Source organism: Marmota monax, unplaced genomic scaffold, assembly GCF_021218885.2.
Source record: "Marmota monax isolate L192 unplaced genomic scaffold, Marmota_monax_Labrador192_F-V1.1 WCK01_AAM20220418_F8-fsc00072, whole genome shotgun sequence".
Lineage (NCBI taxonomy): Eukaryota > Metazoa > Chordata > Mammalia > Rodentia > Sciuridae > Marmota > Marmota monax.
In genome coordinates this window covers 3118826-3135780 of record NW_026692356.1, presented here as the reverse complement: position 1 = coordinate 3135780, position 16955 = coordinate 3118826, and the positions used below count along the sequence as shown (strand labels likewise).

At 43.9% G+C, this 16955-nt stretch overlaps 1 protein-coding gene across 4 annotated transcripts in view; it reads left to right on the top strand.

Annotated features, from left to right (window-relative positions):
• The window catches only part of Camk1d (calcium/calmodulin dependent protein kinase ID), a 405245-nt gene that overhangs the window by 336346 nt on the left and 51944 nt on the right, over positions 1-16955 (top strand). For all 4 annotated transcript variants that reach the window (XM_046442306.2, XM_046442307.2, XM_058578622.1 and 1 more), the window contains exons 4-5: positions 8977-9115; positions 15463-15589. In XM_046442306.2, coding sequence (XP_046298262.1) covers positions 8977-9115; positions 15463-15589 — 266 coding nt within the window. The remainder of the gene's footprint in view (positions 1-8976; positions 9116-15462; positions 15590-16955) is intronic.

Genomic DNA, 16955 nt, shown 5'->3' with positions numbered 1-16955 from the left:
AGTTCATACTGCTTAAGCTCCACCAGAAGGTCACCATCTGGGGTTAATGAGCACTTCATTTACCTAGAACATCTCCAGGAATATGCCAGACTGGGTCCATACCTTCTGAACTTCACCTGCAAGTCCTATTTTATAAAGTTACAGAAAGAGATCTAGTTGGTGCAGAAGTCACAGTATTCACTTATAAGATTGTGTTGTAAGACAGAATTTTTTACCCTGGTCAAATGATTGGCTATATTTTAAAAAAAAAATCCCTTGCCTGTCTGTGGGAAACAGAAATATAAAAGTAGGGATTCTTCAATGTGGATAACCAGCAGCCCCTCAGTCATCCTGCCCAAGAGGCAACTCTTTTGATCCTCAAAGTTTCCTTCATGAGAATTCCCTGTCAATCAGTGCTCGTGGTACCAGGTCCCCCAAGGAAAGGCAGAGAGAATTATCATTCACAAGGGACCTAAAACAAGCCATGAGTTCACAGAGGCATCTTCTTTTTATTGTGTTACTTAATTCTTAAAATGGATACAATCAGCCCTTTTCTAGATGAGAAAAATGAGTCTCAGAGAGCTCAGAGCTGGGTATTCTGCATACCCAGAAACTCTCCAGTCCCAGGGTCTACAGCCATTTCCTATGCCGGGGACTCATGAATCTCCGCCCCAGTCCTTGCCTTCATCTTGCCAAACAAAATGGACATTCTCTGTCCCCTTCTTACGTGATCTCTCAGCAGCATTTGTAGGACTGGCCATGATTTCCATAATACCCTATTTCCTTCTTTGCTTCCTACCTTTGTTACTTTGCTAGCTCTTCCTAGTTTAACAGAGTTCTGCCATTAGATACCCCTTTCTCTAACTGAGTTACACTTTTTCAGTGCTTGATCACATTTTGGCTTTAAAGAGCTTCAAAATAGTGATGTCTTGTTAATTTTAATCTCTGTCCTCTGAACTTCAGACTTATAAAAAAAAATAGCTACCTGCTTGATTGCTTCATCCAATAGGCATCGCAGACTCAACATATTCTACCTAGGGCTCTAGATCTGCGTTGTCCTATGTGGTAACTGAAAACAAAGTGACTGTTTACATTAATTAAAATAAATAAAATTTGTAAATTAGTTATTCAGTCGTACCAGCCATGTTTCAAATGCACACTAGCCACACATGGTTAGTGGCTACCATTCTGGGCAATACCCACAAAGAGCATTTTCATCATCTCAGGAAATTCTATTGGTCAAGGCTGCTCTAGATATTTTTATTCCTCTAAATCTCTTCTTTATCCAGGGCCCCTGTTGTAGTCAGTGTTCTCTAGAGAAACAAATCCCATAGGAGGTATTGATCGATTGATCAGTTGATTGATTGGTTGACTGGTTGGTTGGAATAAGTTCATGTGATTATGGAGTCTGAGAAGTTCCACAATTTGCCATCTACAAGCTGGAGACCCAGGAAAGTCAGTGGTATTGTTCAGTCTGCATCCAAAGGTCTGAGAACCAGGGAAACCAATGGTATAAATTCAAGTTCAAGAGTATGAAAAGACTGATACCTCAGCTGAAGAGTCAGGCAGGAGGCAAAAGGAGTCAATTTCTCCTTCCTCCACCTTTTTTTCTGCTCAGGCCCTCAATAGATTGCATTATTTGCCCACCCACGTGGCGAAGGGCAATTTACTTTACTGAGCCCACCAATCCAAATCGTAATCTCATCCAGAAGCATCCTTACAGACACACCCAGAAATCATTGTTATTCAAATAACCTGGGTACCCCCCCCATCCAGTCAAGTTAATGCATAAAATTAATAATCACAGCCCCCATTTAAATAGTGGTGTCGTCATCGACTTGTGCAAGAAAAAATAAATGGGATCCTCTCCTTCTTGGGGTCCCCTACCAACTTCCTCCATGAGCCTTGCCTACTGTGTTTCTAACACGTACCCTGCCTCTGTCCACTTCTGACTCCTGTGTTCCCCAGTGAGAGACTTCACCTGACCCCCTTCTGATCTGCCAGCTTCCTCTCATGCATCTACAGCCCACCTCCAGCAGGCACCAGAGTGATCTTTTAAAAGGGTAAATCACTTCACCTGCCTCCCACCAGACTGAAAAACGCTCCAGTGACTTCTTATCAAATGGAGAATAGACCTACCCTGCTTGACCCTCGGCTTACATGGTCCTCTGCAACCTCGGCTTTCCTTTCCCATAAACTTGTTTTTGAAAACACTGTCCCTGTTTCCCATCAAGCTATAGTCACTCCAGACTTCTGCCCCACTTGGGGTCTTAGGACAGGCTTATCCCTCTGCCTGGAGTGTTCTCCCCCCGATCCTTACTGGTTCCTTATGATCTGTTGTTGAGAAGGACTGTTTCCCAACCCATTTAAAAGTGGCTGTACCAGGTACTCATGCCGTTGGGTCTAACTCTGCACAGCATTTCCAATCCTCTGGCACTTTTTCACATTATCTATTTTTTCACATATTTACTTATTTTTCTTTTCTCCCACTTGAAAAGTCATGTGTGCTGGGGATTCAATATGAATAGCGTGCCCTCTTGGGGCACAAAAAAAATTTCAAAAATGATTTGTGATGATCTTTTTTTGGAATGTGAACAGGTGCTTTGGGTTTAGATGAGATTAGCTATTTTTTCTCTCAAAATCTTGATCATGCAAATAGTTTCTTCACATATCTTTTAACCCTCTTTCCCCTAAGTAATACAAAAGTACAGTTTCTCTATCGTCTCCACAAGTAGATTTCCCAAACAAAATCCAGATGCCTTTAGTTCTTTCTCACCCATAGCCACACTCTTCCTGGTCAGCCTCAGGGGCAGCTAGCTGGGAACTGAAGGTATAGATGGAAGGCAGGTGATGCTGTCACTGAGGTCCCACCCAAGCAAAGGTCTCAGAGGCTCCCTCCCTTCAAGGTCCAGCTTCAGTTTCTCTGAAGTTCACTGAGTACTATGCCAGGCTGCAGGACACAGAGGTAGTTCAGGCATGTCCTCCAGGAAGCCTTGTTACTATCTGGTTTCTCCCTTCTGTGATGTCCTGCTGGGCAATTTTGTCATTAGTCCCGGTAGTCTTGACCATCAACTGGAGCTTCTTTTGTAGCTCCCCCATCACAAACCTGCACTGCGCACCAAATGGTTGGTGTGCTCTAGGTGCTGAAATAACATTCTTTCATGGACGATTTCCCTGTAGATATCAGCTCAGCAAATTCTCCTTCCACTAACTCCCCTGTGTCCTGATAATTCAAATTCTGGGCTCTGCCTGCCCATTGGCTTTTCTCCACTTAGTTAAATATGGCTCCTTCTTTTAGGACAGATTCACTTCCTCTTGTCCCATCCTTCCGCCCTGTACCCAAGGTCCCTTTCAGCGACCTTTATAGTCAAACACCTTCACCACTCCTCTTCCTACCACAATCGGAACACTGATTTTATGCTTCACTCGGCTGTGTATGACAACCCCACTTGACTAGGGACAACATACTGACTGGCTCCATATAGGATTGGTCAATGATCTGGTGAATAAACAAAGCATGCAATACAAATAAAGTAGCAAACATTGAGCCCCCACCCCCTGAACCTAAACTTTGAAAAAAATAATAAAAAGAGACTGTACATTCAGAGATACACAGCATGCTGAGGAAAGATGCATACAATTCTTAAATAAAAGATACACAGTGTGAATATGGAACACCCTTTTGGTGCCCATCAGATGGGTTTGCTATGGGTGCCATGACTGTACACCATGGAGTGGCTTAAGCAATGGGATTTTATTGGTACAGTTCTAGAGCCTGGAAGTCTAAAATCAGGATGTCAGCAGTTTGGTGCCTCTTGAGAATATCTGCTTGTCTTGTGAATGACTACCTTGTCCTCATATGGTCCCTCCTGTATCCACAGTACCCCTGGTGCCTCTTGTTTTGGGGGTGCTGGGGGATTGAATCCAGGTCCTCAAGCCTGCTAAGTACCCACTCTACCACCGATCGTTCTTCCTTTATTTATAACGACACCAGTCCAGTTGAATTAGGGCCCACCTCTGTGACCTTCTTTAACCTTAATTGCCTCTCCAAAGGCCTTATCTCCAAATGTGCTCACATTCTAAGGTGTACTGGGGATTGACTTCATAGGGATTTTAGGGGGACACAAATCAGTCTGTTACACCCCAAAACCAGGAAGGCAAAATGGTCAAAATCAGAGTATAAGGAATAGAAGGGGTTGAATCTGTCTGGCTTACTAGATAGAGAGGCATGAATTTATATTTTGGAAATTTCTGAACAGATCAAGACCTGGCAGATATTGTGAAATGGAATTCTTAAGAATAAAGGTGTTTTTTTAATTAATAAAGTAGGATTTGTTGAAGGAGGGACATATTGAGGGCAAGGTTGTGTGAGATTAAGCCTGGATCTCCCTGGAGAGGGTACCCTGATCCCCCAGGAGCAGGGTATGCAGGGACCAAAGCTAGATACAGCCGTGGGGATTTTAGGCACCAGCCCCGATGATGGTGCCGGGGAGGAGGGGAATCCCAGACAGTGCCAGGTTGGGGTTTGACTGAGGAAAAGATGGAGAAGGGAAACTTCCTTTCACTTAACTGGGTTAAAATGTACCTATCCGTCCTCTGGACCTTGGGGTTTCTTGATTGAAAAATGGTTTCTTAACTACAGCCTGTATATTTCAAGAGCACTTCCCCTGGGACTAAATGTAAAGGGGCAGATGGTTCTTAGGAAACATATTTGTAACCAGCCTAGCTCTGGGGCACATCCAGACCACACTGTTCTTGTAGCATGTCACCTGTGTCCTCTCCACTGTCTCTGCTTTCGTGAATTTCAAGGCATATTTTCTGTGCCACTGCTTTTTATGACCCAGCACTGCTGCAAATATTTCTCAGAGTACTCGAAGCCCTGTACCATTTGGCCTTCTGCATGTTGTTTTATTACATCTGACTTTGTTCTAGAGGAATAGATTGATGGAGCCCACTTTACAGCAATAATGCCCGTATTTCCTTATAGCAAATGTGTGGTTGGTAATGTTAGGAAGCCACAGACATTTTCAATTGTAATAAGCAATTAATTTTAAGATAAAATGATAATATCTCCTAAAATCAGGTGAAGTTCAAGTGCATATAAACAATAACTGGTTTTCCCAGAATCATAAAAAAAATGCATGGTATACTGACAAAGAGCTACTCTTTATTCAACCCAGCAACTTTTATGTTTCTTGACAATTAATTTTTTTCATTTTGAAGGGATTTGTATTACTGATAAATTTGCAAATAAGTTGAAATTTTGCTGAGACTATTATATCGAATTATTTCACATTTGCATAATTCAAATCCACATACAATATGATAGCAGTACATTCTAATGAGTGAGGAAGATCAGAGACTGAGTGAACCCAAGTTCCATGCCAAGACAGGTTGTTCTAAATAAAATTCAAAGATGGAATTCAGAAGAGCAGCAAATTTTTGACCATCTCTTCTTTCTTCTGCTTCCTTAATGTTTGGCATTCCATTCATCTTTCCACCTTTGCACCCTTGAAGCTGAGTCTCTCTCCCAATAGCCACTACTATGATTGGAAAATGGTTTTTCCCTTCTGAAATATACATTGAAATGTCATATTTAGTATGAGATATTAATAAATGGAACAGGTAGGACCTTTAAGAGGTGATTAGGGCTCTGCCTTCAATAAAGGATTAATGCATTCATGTGATAAGAAAATCACTGGGTTAATGGGTCATCTCAAGGGTGGGTCTGTTATAAAAAGCAGTTTGGCTGGGCCTCTTATAAACTCCCCAACTCTCCACATGAAGACCCACACCACCTCAGGATTCTGCCAGCAAGAAGGCTTTGCAGATGCAGCCCCTTGACCTTGGACTAGAAACATAAACCTTTATTCTTTATAACATTCCAAGTCTATTGTATTGTGTTCTTAGCAACAGAAAATAGACTAAGACAGCTACCATTGATTCCATTTTATCTCTTGATCTGTTATGATTCTACTCTTTTTCTCCTAATCTCCTGACCCTAGTCCTTTCCAACATTTTTCGGATGCTGTAATTGGAGGATTCCATGTCTAACAAGGAGCTTTAAACCACATGCATAGGAGGTTTCCCAGGGAAGGTTATTGACTCAGGAAAATGACCTATCAGTCAGCTCTGCAGCCAAACAGCAGCCAAGCAAAGCCTGGCCTCCCAACTGGAGAGTGACACCTGTGCCTCACCATGAAGCTAAACTTATTTCCTCAGCAGTGATTCTTGGACCATCATACTAGCCCTGCCTACCTCTCAAGTGCTTTTGAGAATAAGTGGGTGTCTCAGTTCAGGCTTCATAGTAAAATACCATAGGCTGCAGAATTTATTTTCTCACAATTCTGGGGGTTGGAAGTTCGGCCTCAGGGTGCCAACAAGGTCTGATTCTGGTGAGATTCTTGACTCACAGATGGCTGCCCTCTCACTGTGTCCTCCCATGGTGGAGGGAGAGAGCACTGGTTTCTCTTCCTCTTATAAGGGCCCAAATTCCAACCCCAGGGTCCACTCTCATCACCTCATTGACACCTAATTACTTCTCCAAGGCTCCACCTCCAAATACCATCACATTAGGCTTACAGCTTCCAAGTAAGAATGAAGGGGAACATTCATTCCCTAACAGCGGACTTTTAAAAAGCACACTTAATGAGATAGTTGAAAAGTCTAAAATGATTTGCAAATTTAGACTTTTTAATTAGTATTGTTACATATTTTTTTATTGTCAAGTTTCTAAACATTTCCCCTGTTCCTTGGTTTCCAAGGAAACCAAATTATTTCTGAGTAATGTTCAAAAACAGAGCCTTGGTGCAATTTGCAGTTTTAAGAAGCAGAATATTAAATGCACAGAATATAGTGATGTTACATATCTTTCCATACTGATTCTTTAGTTTTCACTGGATTGTGGCCCTTTTGGTAGTGCACATATTTAAATTGAACAGAATTCATCAATACCATATGTATCCTGTAGCAGAAAAAAAGGGACCTTGAGAGAGTGGGGAACTTGGCAGATCAGCTTTGAGGGAGACAGAGGACTGGGCAAGACTTGGGAGGTGGAGTGCTCAGAGGAGGAGGCAAGGTTGCTAGGAGGGGTAAGCATTCCTTCCCCAGCTCCAACAACAGCTGCAGAGGAGAGGCGGTGGTAGCAGGCAGGCCATTAGAGAGAAAGTACTGGAACATTAGATAGCTGTGCCATCATTGGAAGGTGGACCAATGGTAGATGGGTACAAGGTCAGGAACACAACAAACTTTCCCCCTTGGCGTTAATGCTGCCTTATTGCCACCAAGTGTGCATAGTCATTGTGCTGGCACATAGTGGGCACCCCATAAATGTCAAATGAGTGTTCAATAAATAACGAGGTGTAAGCCTCCAGGCATTCGGGCTCACCTGGCCCTTGGCAGACATCTATTTCCTGTAGTACATCCTTGAGTTCTGCAAAGGTTCAGACCTTGAAACTCACTGGGAAAAGTTCTAGAAAAACAAGGAATGGAGCAAGCTTGGTCTCAGTTACCAGGAGAATATGTCTTGATACCTTGGATTACCTAAGGATGGATTCTTTCAACAACATAGCTGTCAAAAAGTAGTGTCTTTTCAGTTGTTTCCATTTCTTTTCACTCTTTGAATTGCTTTTTATTTCTCCTGAGTGCCTTTCCTTTCTGATCTAGCTTGTCAGTTTGCTTTGGAAATGAAACATCCAAGCACAATATTACTTGGAATGACTCTAGGTAATAGAAAAAACTAACACATAAGCCTTTTATAGCTGCAATTGGGTTTTTTTATTTCTTTATTAACTTTTTACAAAGTTCTTGCACATTAATTGCTATATGACTTGTAGAAATTAATACCTTTGTGTATGTGTGTGTGTTTCTACCAGGATGCATCTTCTGTTGCATTAAAGCTGTAGAGTTGTTTCAAAACTGGTTTATGATTTTAATATTTCAAACAAACTGTTTCATGTTGTTCTTGAAAAATCTGTTTCTTCTTTTTTCTTTGTAATAGTGTTCATGTGTCCCTGAAGTTTATTTCTAGAAAGGCTTGATGATTTGAACAAAGCACTGCTTTTCTTAGAGAAGTGTATACTCTAAAAAATGTGAAGGCAGTTAGTTGAGTCTTTTCTGGACTGTACCATTCCATTACTTCATTAGACCCAGAGAAGCATGAAATCTCAGAGACGAAAGGGGCTGTGGAGCTTGTCCCCCAGGCCTTGACCTTTGTCCCCATTTTGATAAATGCGAACAAATAAGCAAACAAACAAACCAACCAACCATTAAAGACATTCTGAATTTCAAAACAAATTAAAATGAAATTATGCCATAAACACCAAAGCAAAGCCATGTGATAATATGATACAGTGTCTTTATTTATTTCTTTCTCTTCTGTAAATCTCAAATGACTTTGATGGACGTGGTGATACCTCCAAGGGCATGTGCCTGCTCTCTGTTGAAATGGCTGACTAGATTAACGCTCTCACTTTACAGAGGCAAAAACTGAGGTCCCAGGAGACAAGGAGTGCTTAGCCACTCAGTATATTAAAAGCAGAACTTGATCAAGAACCCAGATGTCCTGCTGGGAGGCCAAGGCTTTGCCCACAGCATCCCCCCTTGTGTAAGGGTCCTTTCTCACACAAAGGAAACTTCTAGACAGGATTGCCCCCTCCCCTTATCTGATGGTGCCAACATTTAGGAAGGGTATTTTGACCTTATATCATCACAGCAGAACAGAGGCCAAGGTCAGGAGAGATTTCTTAAAGCCTGACGAGTACATGTATCCTGGTTTGGCTTTATTCCTTTTATTGTGTTCTGAACATTTCCACTGTCGTGACAGTGGAACACTTCCTGAGGACACTTCTGGGAAAGAGGTGGGGCAAAATCTAAACCTGAAAATGGATTCCTTTTTGAAATGCAGTCTGGGTCTTTTATCACCTTATTGATGGTTTTCCCTGAGTAATTATGACAGCTCCTCTCAAACTCTTGATTTCTTCTTTTTTTAAAAAACAGCGTATCCGGTGGTGAGTTGTTTGATCGGATAGTGGAGAAGGGATTCTACACAGAGAAGGATGCCAGCACTCTGATCCGCCAGGTCCTGGATGCTGTGTACTATCTGCACAGAATGGGCATCGTCCACAGGGACCTCAAGGTGAGGCCGTTGCTTAGCAACACCCCCCCAGTTACTCCTCAACCCCCAGTGCACCTGTCCAAGAGGACTGATTCTGAGAGAGGAATGATGCTTTGAGTAGAGAGGAGTGGGACACACTGCGGGTATCAGTGTATTTTTGGTTGTCATTTCTTTGGGAGCCTAGAAGGAGCTTGGAACAAGATGAAGTTCAATGTGGCTGATCTTTGTTTGGGGAGATCTTATCACCACGATAAAACCAGAGGGCCACAGAGAACTGGGGTGTGTATTACTTCAAGCCCATCGGAAAGATCGTTCTGTTCGAGACATAAACACCATCAAAGCCCTTCGCCCAAGTTCAGTTCCCATTTCAGCACAGCACGGCACATGAAAGAGAGGGAGCAAGAGGCAGGCACCAGGAGAGGAGAGAGAGGGGACATGGAAGGTTTGCGGGAAGGTCGGCTAAATGAGCTATAGGCACAGCCTTCTGCCAGTGTCCTGCGGCTTCCTTCCTCATCATTTCTTTTGAGGCTTTGACATGTTGACCCTTCATCCATTAGTGCTGAAGGATCCAGGCCTGCCTGTGGGCACCTTCCCATCACATTCCTATCCCCCGACCCAGGTCCATGTAGGTAACAAAGCATAGATGTCACCCAGATGAACCTCTCAGAACACTGAAAAGCAGCAGCCCAGTCGCCGTGCTCTAAGTAGATCCAAGCTACCATAGTTACAGGTCCAGGCCCCAGAGCTAAACGCACCAGGCCAGAGAGAAATGCACCCCAGCCTGCACACCCACCACCCATAGCATGAATAAAAGGACCATGTTGTAGCGAAGCCACACTGTATACCAACTGCGGGGAATCTGAATCCATGTCAGGAATCAATCATAAATAAATATTTGTTAAATGGAACTTCAGCATCTGCCCATTTATCTGTTTCTGGATGTCAAGAGATAAAATGAGATAAAATGGTATAGCTTTTCTTTTTATAAAAACTCACACTTGGGATGGGTAGGGGTATAAAGCTCAGTGGTAGAGCACCTGTCTGGCATGTGTAAGGCCCTGGATTCACTCACACACACACACACATACACACACACACTGACTCATTGTGGAGTTTTCTTCTCTCCAGGTATCAATTTCTCTCTCTCATTTTTTCCATTTTTCCTTGCCAAAGGCGATTTTAGGACCTTTTGTTTTATTTTATTTTATTGATCTCTTTTCAGATACGCAGAATGTTAGCATGCGTCAGAACTGGCTAAGAGGTAGTGAAACCATAGCTTGCTGGCCTGGCCCAGAAGTCCTGATTCTGCCAGGCTCCCAGGGGCTGGAGGGCTTTCATACCTAAAGGGGTTGCAGGTGATGCTCATGCTGGTGTAGGAATCTCTGTTGGAGAACCACTGGATGAGGGGATATGGAGATGTCAGTTGAGTCCTCTCAGCCTTTGCCCTTTGCAGATCTCTTGATGGGTGAAATGGGCATGAGCACGATGAGCTAATTTTCAGGGCCTGGAAGCTTTGCAGAGAGCCAAGGCCAGTCTAGATGAGCTGGCCTGGTGCCCTCAGGCCGGGGGAGTTGGGGGGAGCTTCATTGCTCTCCTGCAGCTCCACCAAGTGCCTATTCTGTGCTTCCAGAACACAGCAGGCAGCTGTAGCCGTATAAGTTAGTGTTGTGACTGCAGGGATGTGGTGTGAGGGTCTGATTTTCTGTGCTTACTAGAAAAACAATTTCTAAGCAGATAAGCTACATCCAGGAAGAGCAGTTTTATTTACCTCCTAGAAAGGCAGATGGGCTGAGTGGGAGATTCTGCTCTTTGCTTCCATGTAATGCTTTTGGAGACATATTTGGTGCTCCCAGCCTGTGGCACTTTAAGAACACCGGGCTTGTGGGCAACAGGAGCACACCTGTAATCTGTGACTCAGGAGGCTGAGGTAGGAGGATCGCAAGTTTGAGGGCAGCTTCAGCAACTTAGGGAGGCCCTAAGCAACTTTGTGAGATGCTGTCTCAAAATAAAAACAGCTGGGCTGGCTTCTCAGTGGTAAATCACCCCCTGGGTTCTCAACCTCCACTCTAGTACCAAAAAAAAAAAAAAACATAAAAAAAAAAAACAAAAAAAACCCACTATGCATATCACTGTGGAAAGAACATAAGCATTTTTAGTACATTTTTTGGGATCTCTTTTCAGAAGTACAGATAGGTTTGATCTACGTAGAGGAAGTGGGGATTGCAACATTATATTTTCATTAACATCTGAGAAAATTAAAATCACCTTTGTGGTCCAAGCCGGAGCAGTAGAGAGCTTGATGATGTTAATGAAAAATTAGTGCCCAACTTGGACACTACCCCCATGTGCAAATAAACTTCCTCCTCCTTTCTAGAAAGGTGTTCTTGTGTCTCCTTGCCCCTGGAATCTACCAGGGCCAATCATCTGATCTTTTTTTCAAAATGAACGGACTGAGACAGGAAGTACCCACAACTGCCACCTTGGTTTAGACTGGGGTTTCTCAGCCCCTGCACTACTGACATTTGGAGCTAGTCCGTCCTTTGTACGGGAGACCATCCTGTCCCTCATGTTTAGCTGCATCCCTGGCTTCTACCCAATGAGTTCCAGCACCATTCTTGGAGTCCTGACAACTGAAAACATCTCCAGGCATTGCCAAATGTCCCCTGGGGAACACAGCTGCCCCCAGTTGACGATTACCGGTTTAAGAGTGTGATTCTATAGGACATTAGCTTTATCCAAAGTATGTTGATTCAGATCTTTTTAAAGACTGTTACTGGAATCGTTATATAGGGTGGAGACTGATATTGTACCTTGAGTATTGGCCACTAGTTGTCTTGCAAAGATGCTGTAATAAGCAGCAAAATAATCTTACAGGTGAGTCCAGGCTATTCTAGGACTCTAGGCAGAATTATAATACAGTGTGACAAGGTCCCCTCCCCATGCCACCCACCCCGACAGTCCTCCCACAAACCCTGGGGCCTCCCATCCAGAATGTCTCTAGGCCTTCCAACCCTGCTCCCCTACCTCCACCCTGCAGGAAAAGTCTTATTATCTTTCCTTAGACTTGAGCCAATTCAAATTATCCATCCAGACTGGGAAAGACTAGTTGATTGACCATCCTCAGGTGCAATGGTTCTTCAAAAGAACTTTCTATTGACCCAAAAGAGTCTCCTCTAGGGGGAATGTGTGGGGAGGGCCTCTTGGCTGTTTGGCAGCCCTGTGCCTGTCTTAAGTGTTGTTTAGCAGCCTGAGATGATTTGCCTTCCGTTCCTTCCTGCTCACCTCTACAGCTGTAGACATCCTGGGGCGAGGAAGATTAAAAATCAGAAATAGGAAAAGTCCACTTTATGCATGTATCAGCAGATCCATGCTGTCCATCAACGGATAATCCCCAATCTGTGTTTCAGAAAAGAGCATGAGCAACATACACTTTTAGGTTGAGACCATCCCCCTCCCCCATTTCCTAAGCCTTATTCCTATTTCAACTTCTGATTCTCCCATTTTATTTTCTTTTAAAACTGATTTGAAAGCATCCTTCTGCAAACTTGATCTCATCTCAGGCTTCAGGCCTGTCACTGTGACTATTGAATCCTGTTGCTTTTTATGTTGTTATTATTAGGGATGAAGGATAGTTTTTTTTTCCTTTGGGTTGTTAAAGAACAAAATTCAGTCGACACTTTTTAAAGTGGTAAGGTAGCCCTTATTCAAGACTTGGCATAGTTGAGAAGAGAGACAGAGCTCAGCTCCAGACACAGCAAGAACAGGGGTTGTTCTTCCTTGCTTAGAATCTAGAAACAGTTGTTGGTGGGCTCCTAGATGAAAAAATTACTAAGAGGGGACATTGGGGGTAGGGTGACTTTTGCCAAAAGTAAATAACAAGATCTTTGCTTAGACAAGCCAAGGACTTAGAAATGGACAGCAACTCTGAGATGGGACCTGGGCATCTGGATTTTAGATCTGAGATGGGCCCAGGTATCTGGAATTTAGAGCTCTGAGTGGTTGGGTGACTGGGATTCTGATGTGCAGCCATTGCTGTGAAGAAATTCTGAGAACTGGCCAAGACTCTCCTTGGCTAAACTTTAACTTGGCCCAACCTCATCCAGGCTCCCTAGTGCTTTCTCTAAACAGTCCCTGACTTGGGCTCTGGCCTTAAACTTAGTCCAGGGTTAGCAAGAATCCTCTTAATCAGTTTAGCAAAAATCATATACCTGATATCATATCTGACCAAATTCCTTAACCCCCACCCACAATATATGTCCTCTGGCCCACCTTTTGCAAAATCTCAGTTTAGCCAGAATCTCCCTTAGTTCCAAGGTTTCCTCACATTGCTGTTTCTTCCACTGACCCCACCCTCCTCCTGGGCTATAAATCTCCACTTGTAGTATTTGGGGTTGAGTTTGATCTCGCCCTACTGCAAATCCCCAGTGTAGTGGTAAAGAGTGCTTACCATCTTTCACAAGTGTCTGAATAATTTTTCTCTTTAACAACATCACAAGTGGAGGATGAAGAACATGATCAGATTCCAGGGGTGGAATTCTCTATGCTGGATGAGCCAGAGTCTTACTAAGACTGGGCTGTGCAGGGTGAGCAGGGGAGGGAGCCACAGGAGGCCAAGGTCAAGGCTTGGAGAAGAGGTATCAGAGGAGCCTGACTCAAGTTTGGTCCAGAACAGAGCCTTGGCCAGTTCTCAGAACCTCTTAACAGCAGTGGCTGCACAATACAACCCTCCTACCACCATCCTGGAGCTCTGAAATCCAGCTGTCTGAGCCCCATCTCAGATGTGCCATAGGATACATTCATAATGTCATTAATAACATTCTCAGGTGATTCTGCCTCGAGACAGTGCAAAGAACCACTTTTCTAAACTCTAAACAATAGAATAGTTCCTAAAATTGGATACTTAAGAACCAAAGATTCACTAGGAACCTCTGATAGGAGAAGCAACCGCTTCACCCTCAGGCTGTGGAGGAAGCCGGATGGGAAATGTGTGGGGAAAGGATTTTCCTCCTCAGATTCCTAACGCTGTGTTTCCTTTAGGTTTCATGTAAATGAGAGCCATGATTATTCACTCAGTAAATCTTTATAAACATCCTGTAGGGTGAATGTTCCTGGACAACAGCCAAGTCCACAGTCCTTGATGTTATCACAGGGACAGCATCATTAACTGAAGCCACTCTTTTTTTTTTTTTTTTTGGTGCCAGGAATTGAATCCAAGGGTGCTTAATCATTGAATCACTGAGCCATATCCCCAGCCCTTTTTAATGTTTTATTTAGAGACAGGGTCTCACTGTGTTATTTAGGGCTTTGCTAAATTGCTGAGGCTGGCTTCGAACTTGCGATCCTCCTGCCTCAGCCTCGAAAGCTGCTGGGATTATAGGCCTGTGCCATTGCACCTGGCTGAAGCCACTCTTTCCAAAATTAAAAAAAAAAAAGCAAGTCCGTCCTCTGTGTTCAGGTGGTCAGCTCAGTGACATAGGACAAGCTCCAAGGCTGTAGCAACTCAGTCTCTGTGAGCCCTACACACTGAGCAATGAGATTCCCCAGCTTGACATAAAATGGACAAGGATGCTTCATTGTCTCCCCTCTCAATCCCTCAGCTGCCTCCCCTCAGCCCTTCCGAGGTACTCAGGCATTAGGGAACTGCAGTGAAGAAAGGAACACAGAAACTGTAAGAAATGTCAAAAGCCCTCTGCTCTGCACGCCTGCTGTCTGAGCTCTGTCCTGTGTGCTTCAGAGGAGAACAAGCAACCCATGCTTTGTAGAAATGCACACAGCATCTCAGAGTCTTTAAGGACACTGGGCTGGAAAGTACTGCATCTTCCAACTCCAGATTTGTCGGAGATGCCATCCTTCTGCTTCCCAGGGAGGGAAGCGAGCAGGTGCCTGACAGTCTCAGCAGGCACTGACGCAGCCCATCTGCCACAACTACAGGACACCATGGGAGGATGCTGAGGACAGGGAGAGAGGCCCTGGGATTCGAGAAAAGTAGCGGGCAAGGGCTGCTAATAAGAAAGGAACAGATGAGCACCCACCCGCAGAAGTGATTTTATTTACTGTGAAGCCCCCTTCCTTAACCAAGAACTGAATCCTCAAGTCCAAGAAGCATCAGCTTTTTAGATGGCCTTAAAATATGGTTAATCTTCATGAGTCGGCAAAATACTCAACACCCTGGGCCAGATTCCCTGCCGCCCTCTGGACCATGCCTACCAATGTTGCTTTCATTGGTGCACCTGCTGTGCCTAAAGGTCAAGGACTTTCTTAAGTGTGAACAGGCTTTGCGGTTTGGTGAGGAGTTCCCCATATTTAACCCAGCTTTAAACATGATTTGTAAAAATAATAATAATTTTCATCTTTTCCTTTTTTTCTAGCCTGAAAATCTGTTGTACTACAGTCAAGATGAAGAATCCAAAATAATGATCAGTGACTTTGGATTGTCAAAAATGGAGGGCAAAGGAGATGTGATGTCCACTGCCTGTGGAACCCCCGGCTATGTGGGTAAGCAGAGTATGGGCACGTATGTGTGTGTCCCCACGTCAACTCCTTGGGTCTTTTTAGTCTTCCGAGTCTGGCATGTGATCACACTGGCCTTCATTTCTCTTGAGGGAAGAATAAAAACACTGGAACAAGTTAGCAGGGAAGTGATTTCCCCTGAAACCTTTTAACAGTCGAGTATAAATCCTATTTGATTTGATTGGGAGCCCAACTGGAGGCCTGCAGTTAATTTGGATGAATTCCCGGATTCTAATACCAGAAATATTGCATGTATCTATTTTTTGAGTGATTTACAGCAAAACATTGAGATGACAATGAGGTGCAGACACAATAAAACATTCAAAATGTTGAGACAGATGCAGCCAGAGAGGAAATATTGATATGAGGAACCTGGTTCAAACTGTGATAAAGTCATTCTCTCAAAAAAGCCAATCCTGATCTGTACTGGCCACGCCAGGAATTATTCAAGCTTTTCCTAAAATCAGAACTGCAGATCCTGTGCCACACATAAAAATGCAGAGAACATACTGACAGATCTCAACCCTTGAATGCTGAGCTTCATCCTCTGTCTTCTGGGACCTGGAGGGAGGCCATTGGAACTACTGGTCAGCTTTTCATTACTGGAACCAACGTCTAAGAGAGTCAGATTCTAAAGGGAAAAGATCTGTTTTGACTTAGAGTTTTGGAAGCTGCAGTCCATAATCAGTTGGTCCTGTTGCTTTTTGGGACAGTGGTGAAGCAGCACCTCATGGGGGAGCCTGTGGCAAAACCATTCACCTCCTGGCTTACACATGAAAGAGGAAGAGACTGGGGTCTGAATATCCCCTTCAAGGACACATAACCAATGACCAGAACACCTCCTGCTAGGCCCCACCTCGTAAATGCTCTATTACCTCCCAAAAGCACCACAGGCTAGCGACCAGATCTTTAATACAAAGGCCACTGGGGGACACTTCTCCACGCCATAGCAAGAACTCTTGGTGAACATGTTGAGACCTTTGTTTATATCCATGTGTTCACTCGCTCAGCACAATACCTACTGGGAACCCCACTTCATTCTGAACCCAAGGGTGAGGTTGTGAACAAGGTGGACACAGAGCCTACCCTCCCGAAGCTTGCTTTATAGTTGGAGCGACAGAGAGAAACAAATAAATGGGACCATTTCAGATCATGAGTGCTAGGAGGAAAATAAAACTGAGGGCACACGGTAGAGTAACTCAGGGCCAGAAGGAGATAGGACTGACTTTAGGACCAGGAGGAGACACGGGCACTTATGTAGGTGACAGGAATAGGCCAGCCACAGGTGAGGTAGGAAGGTGGGGTTCCAGGCAGAAGATGCACTTGTGCAAACACCCAAAGACAGGGTGTA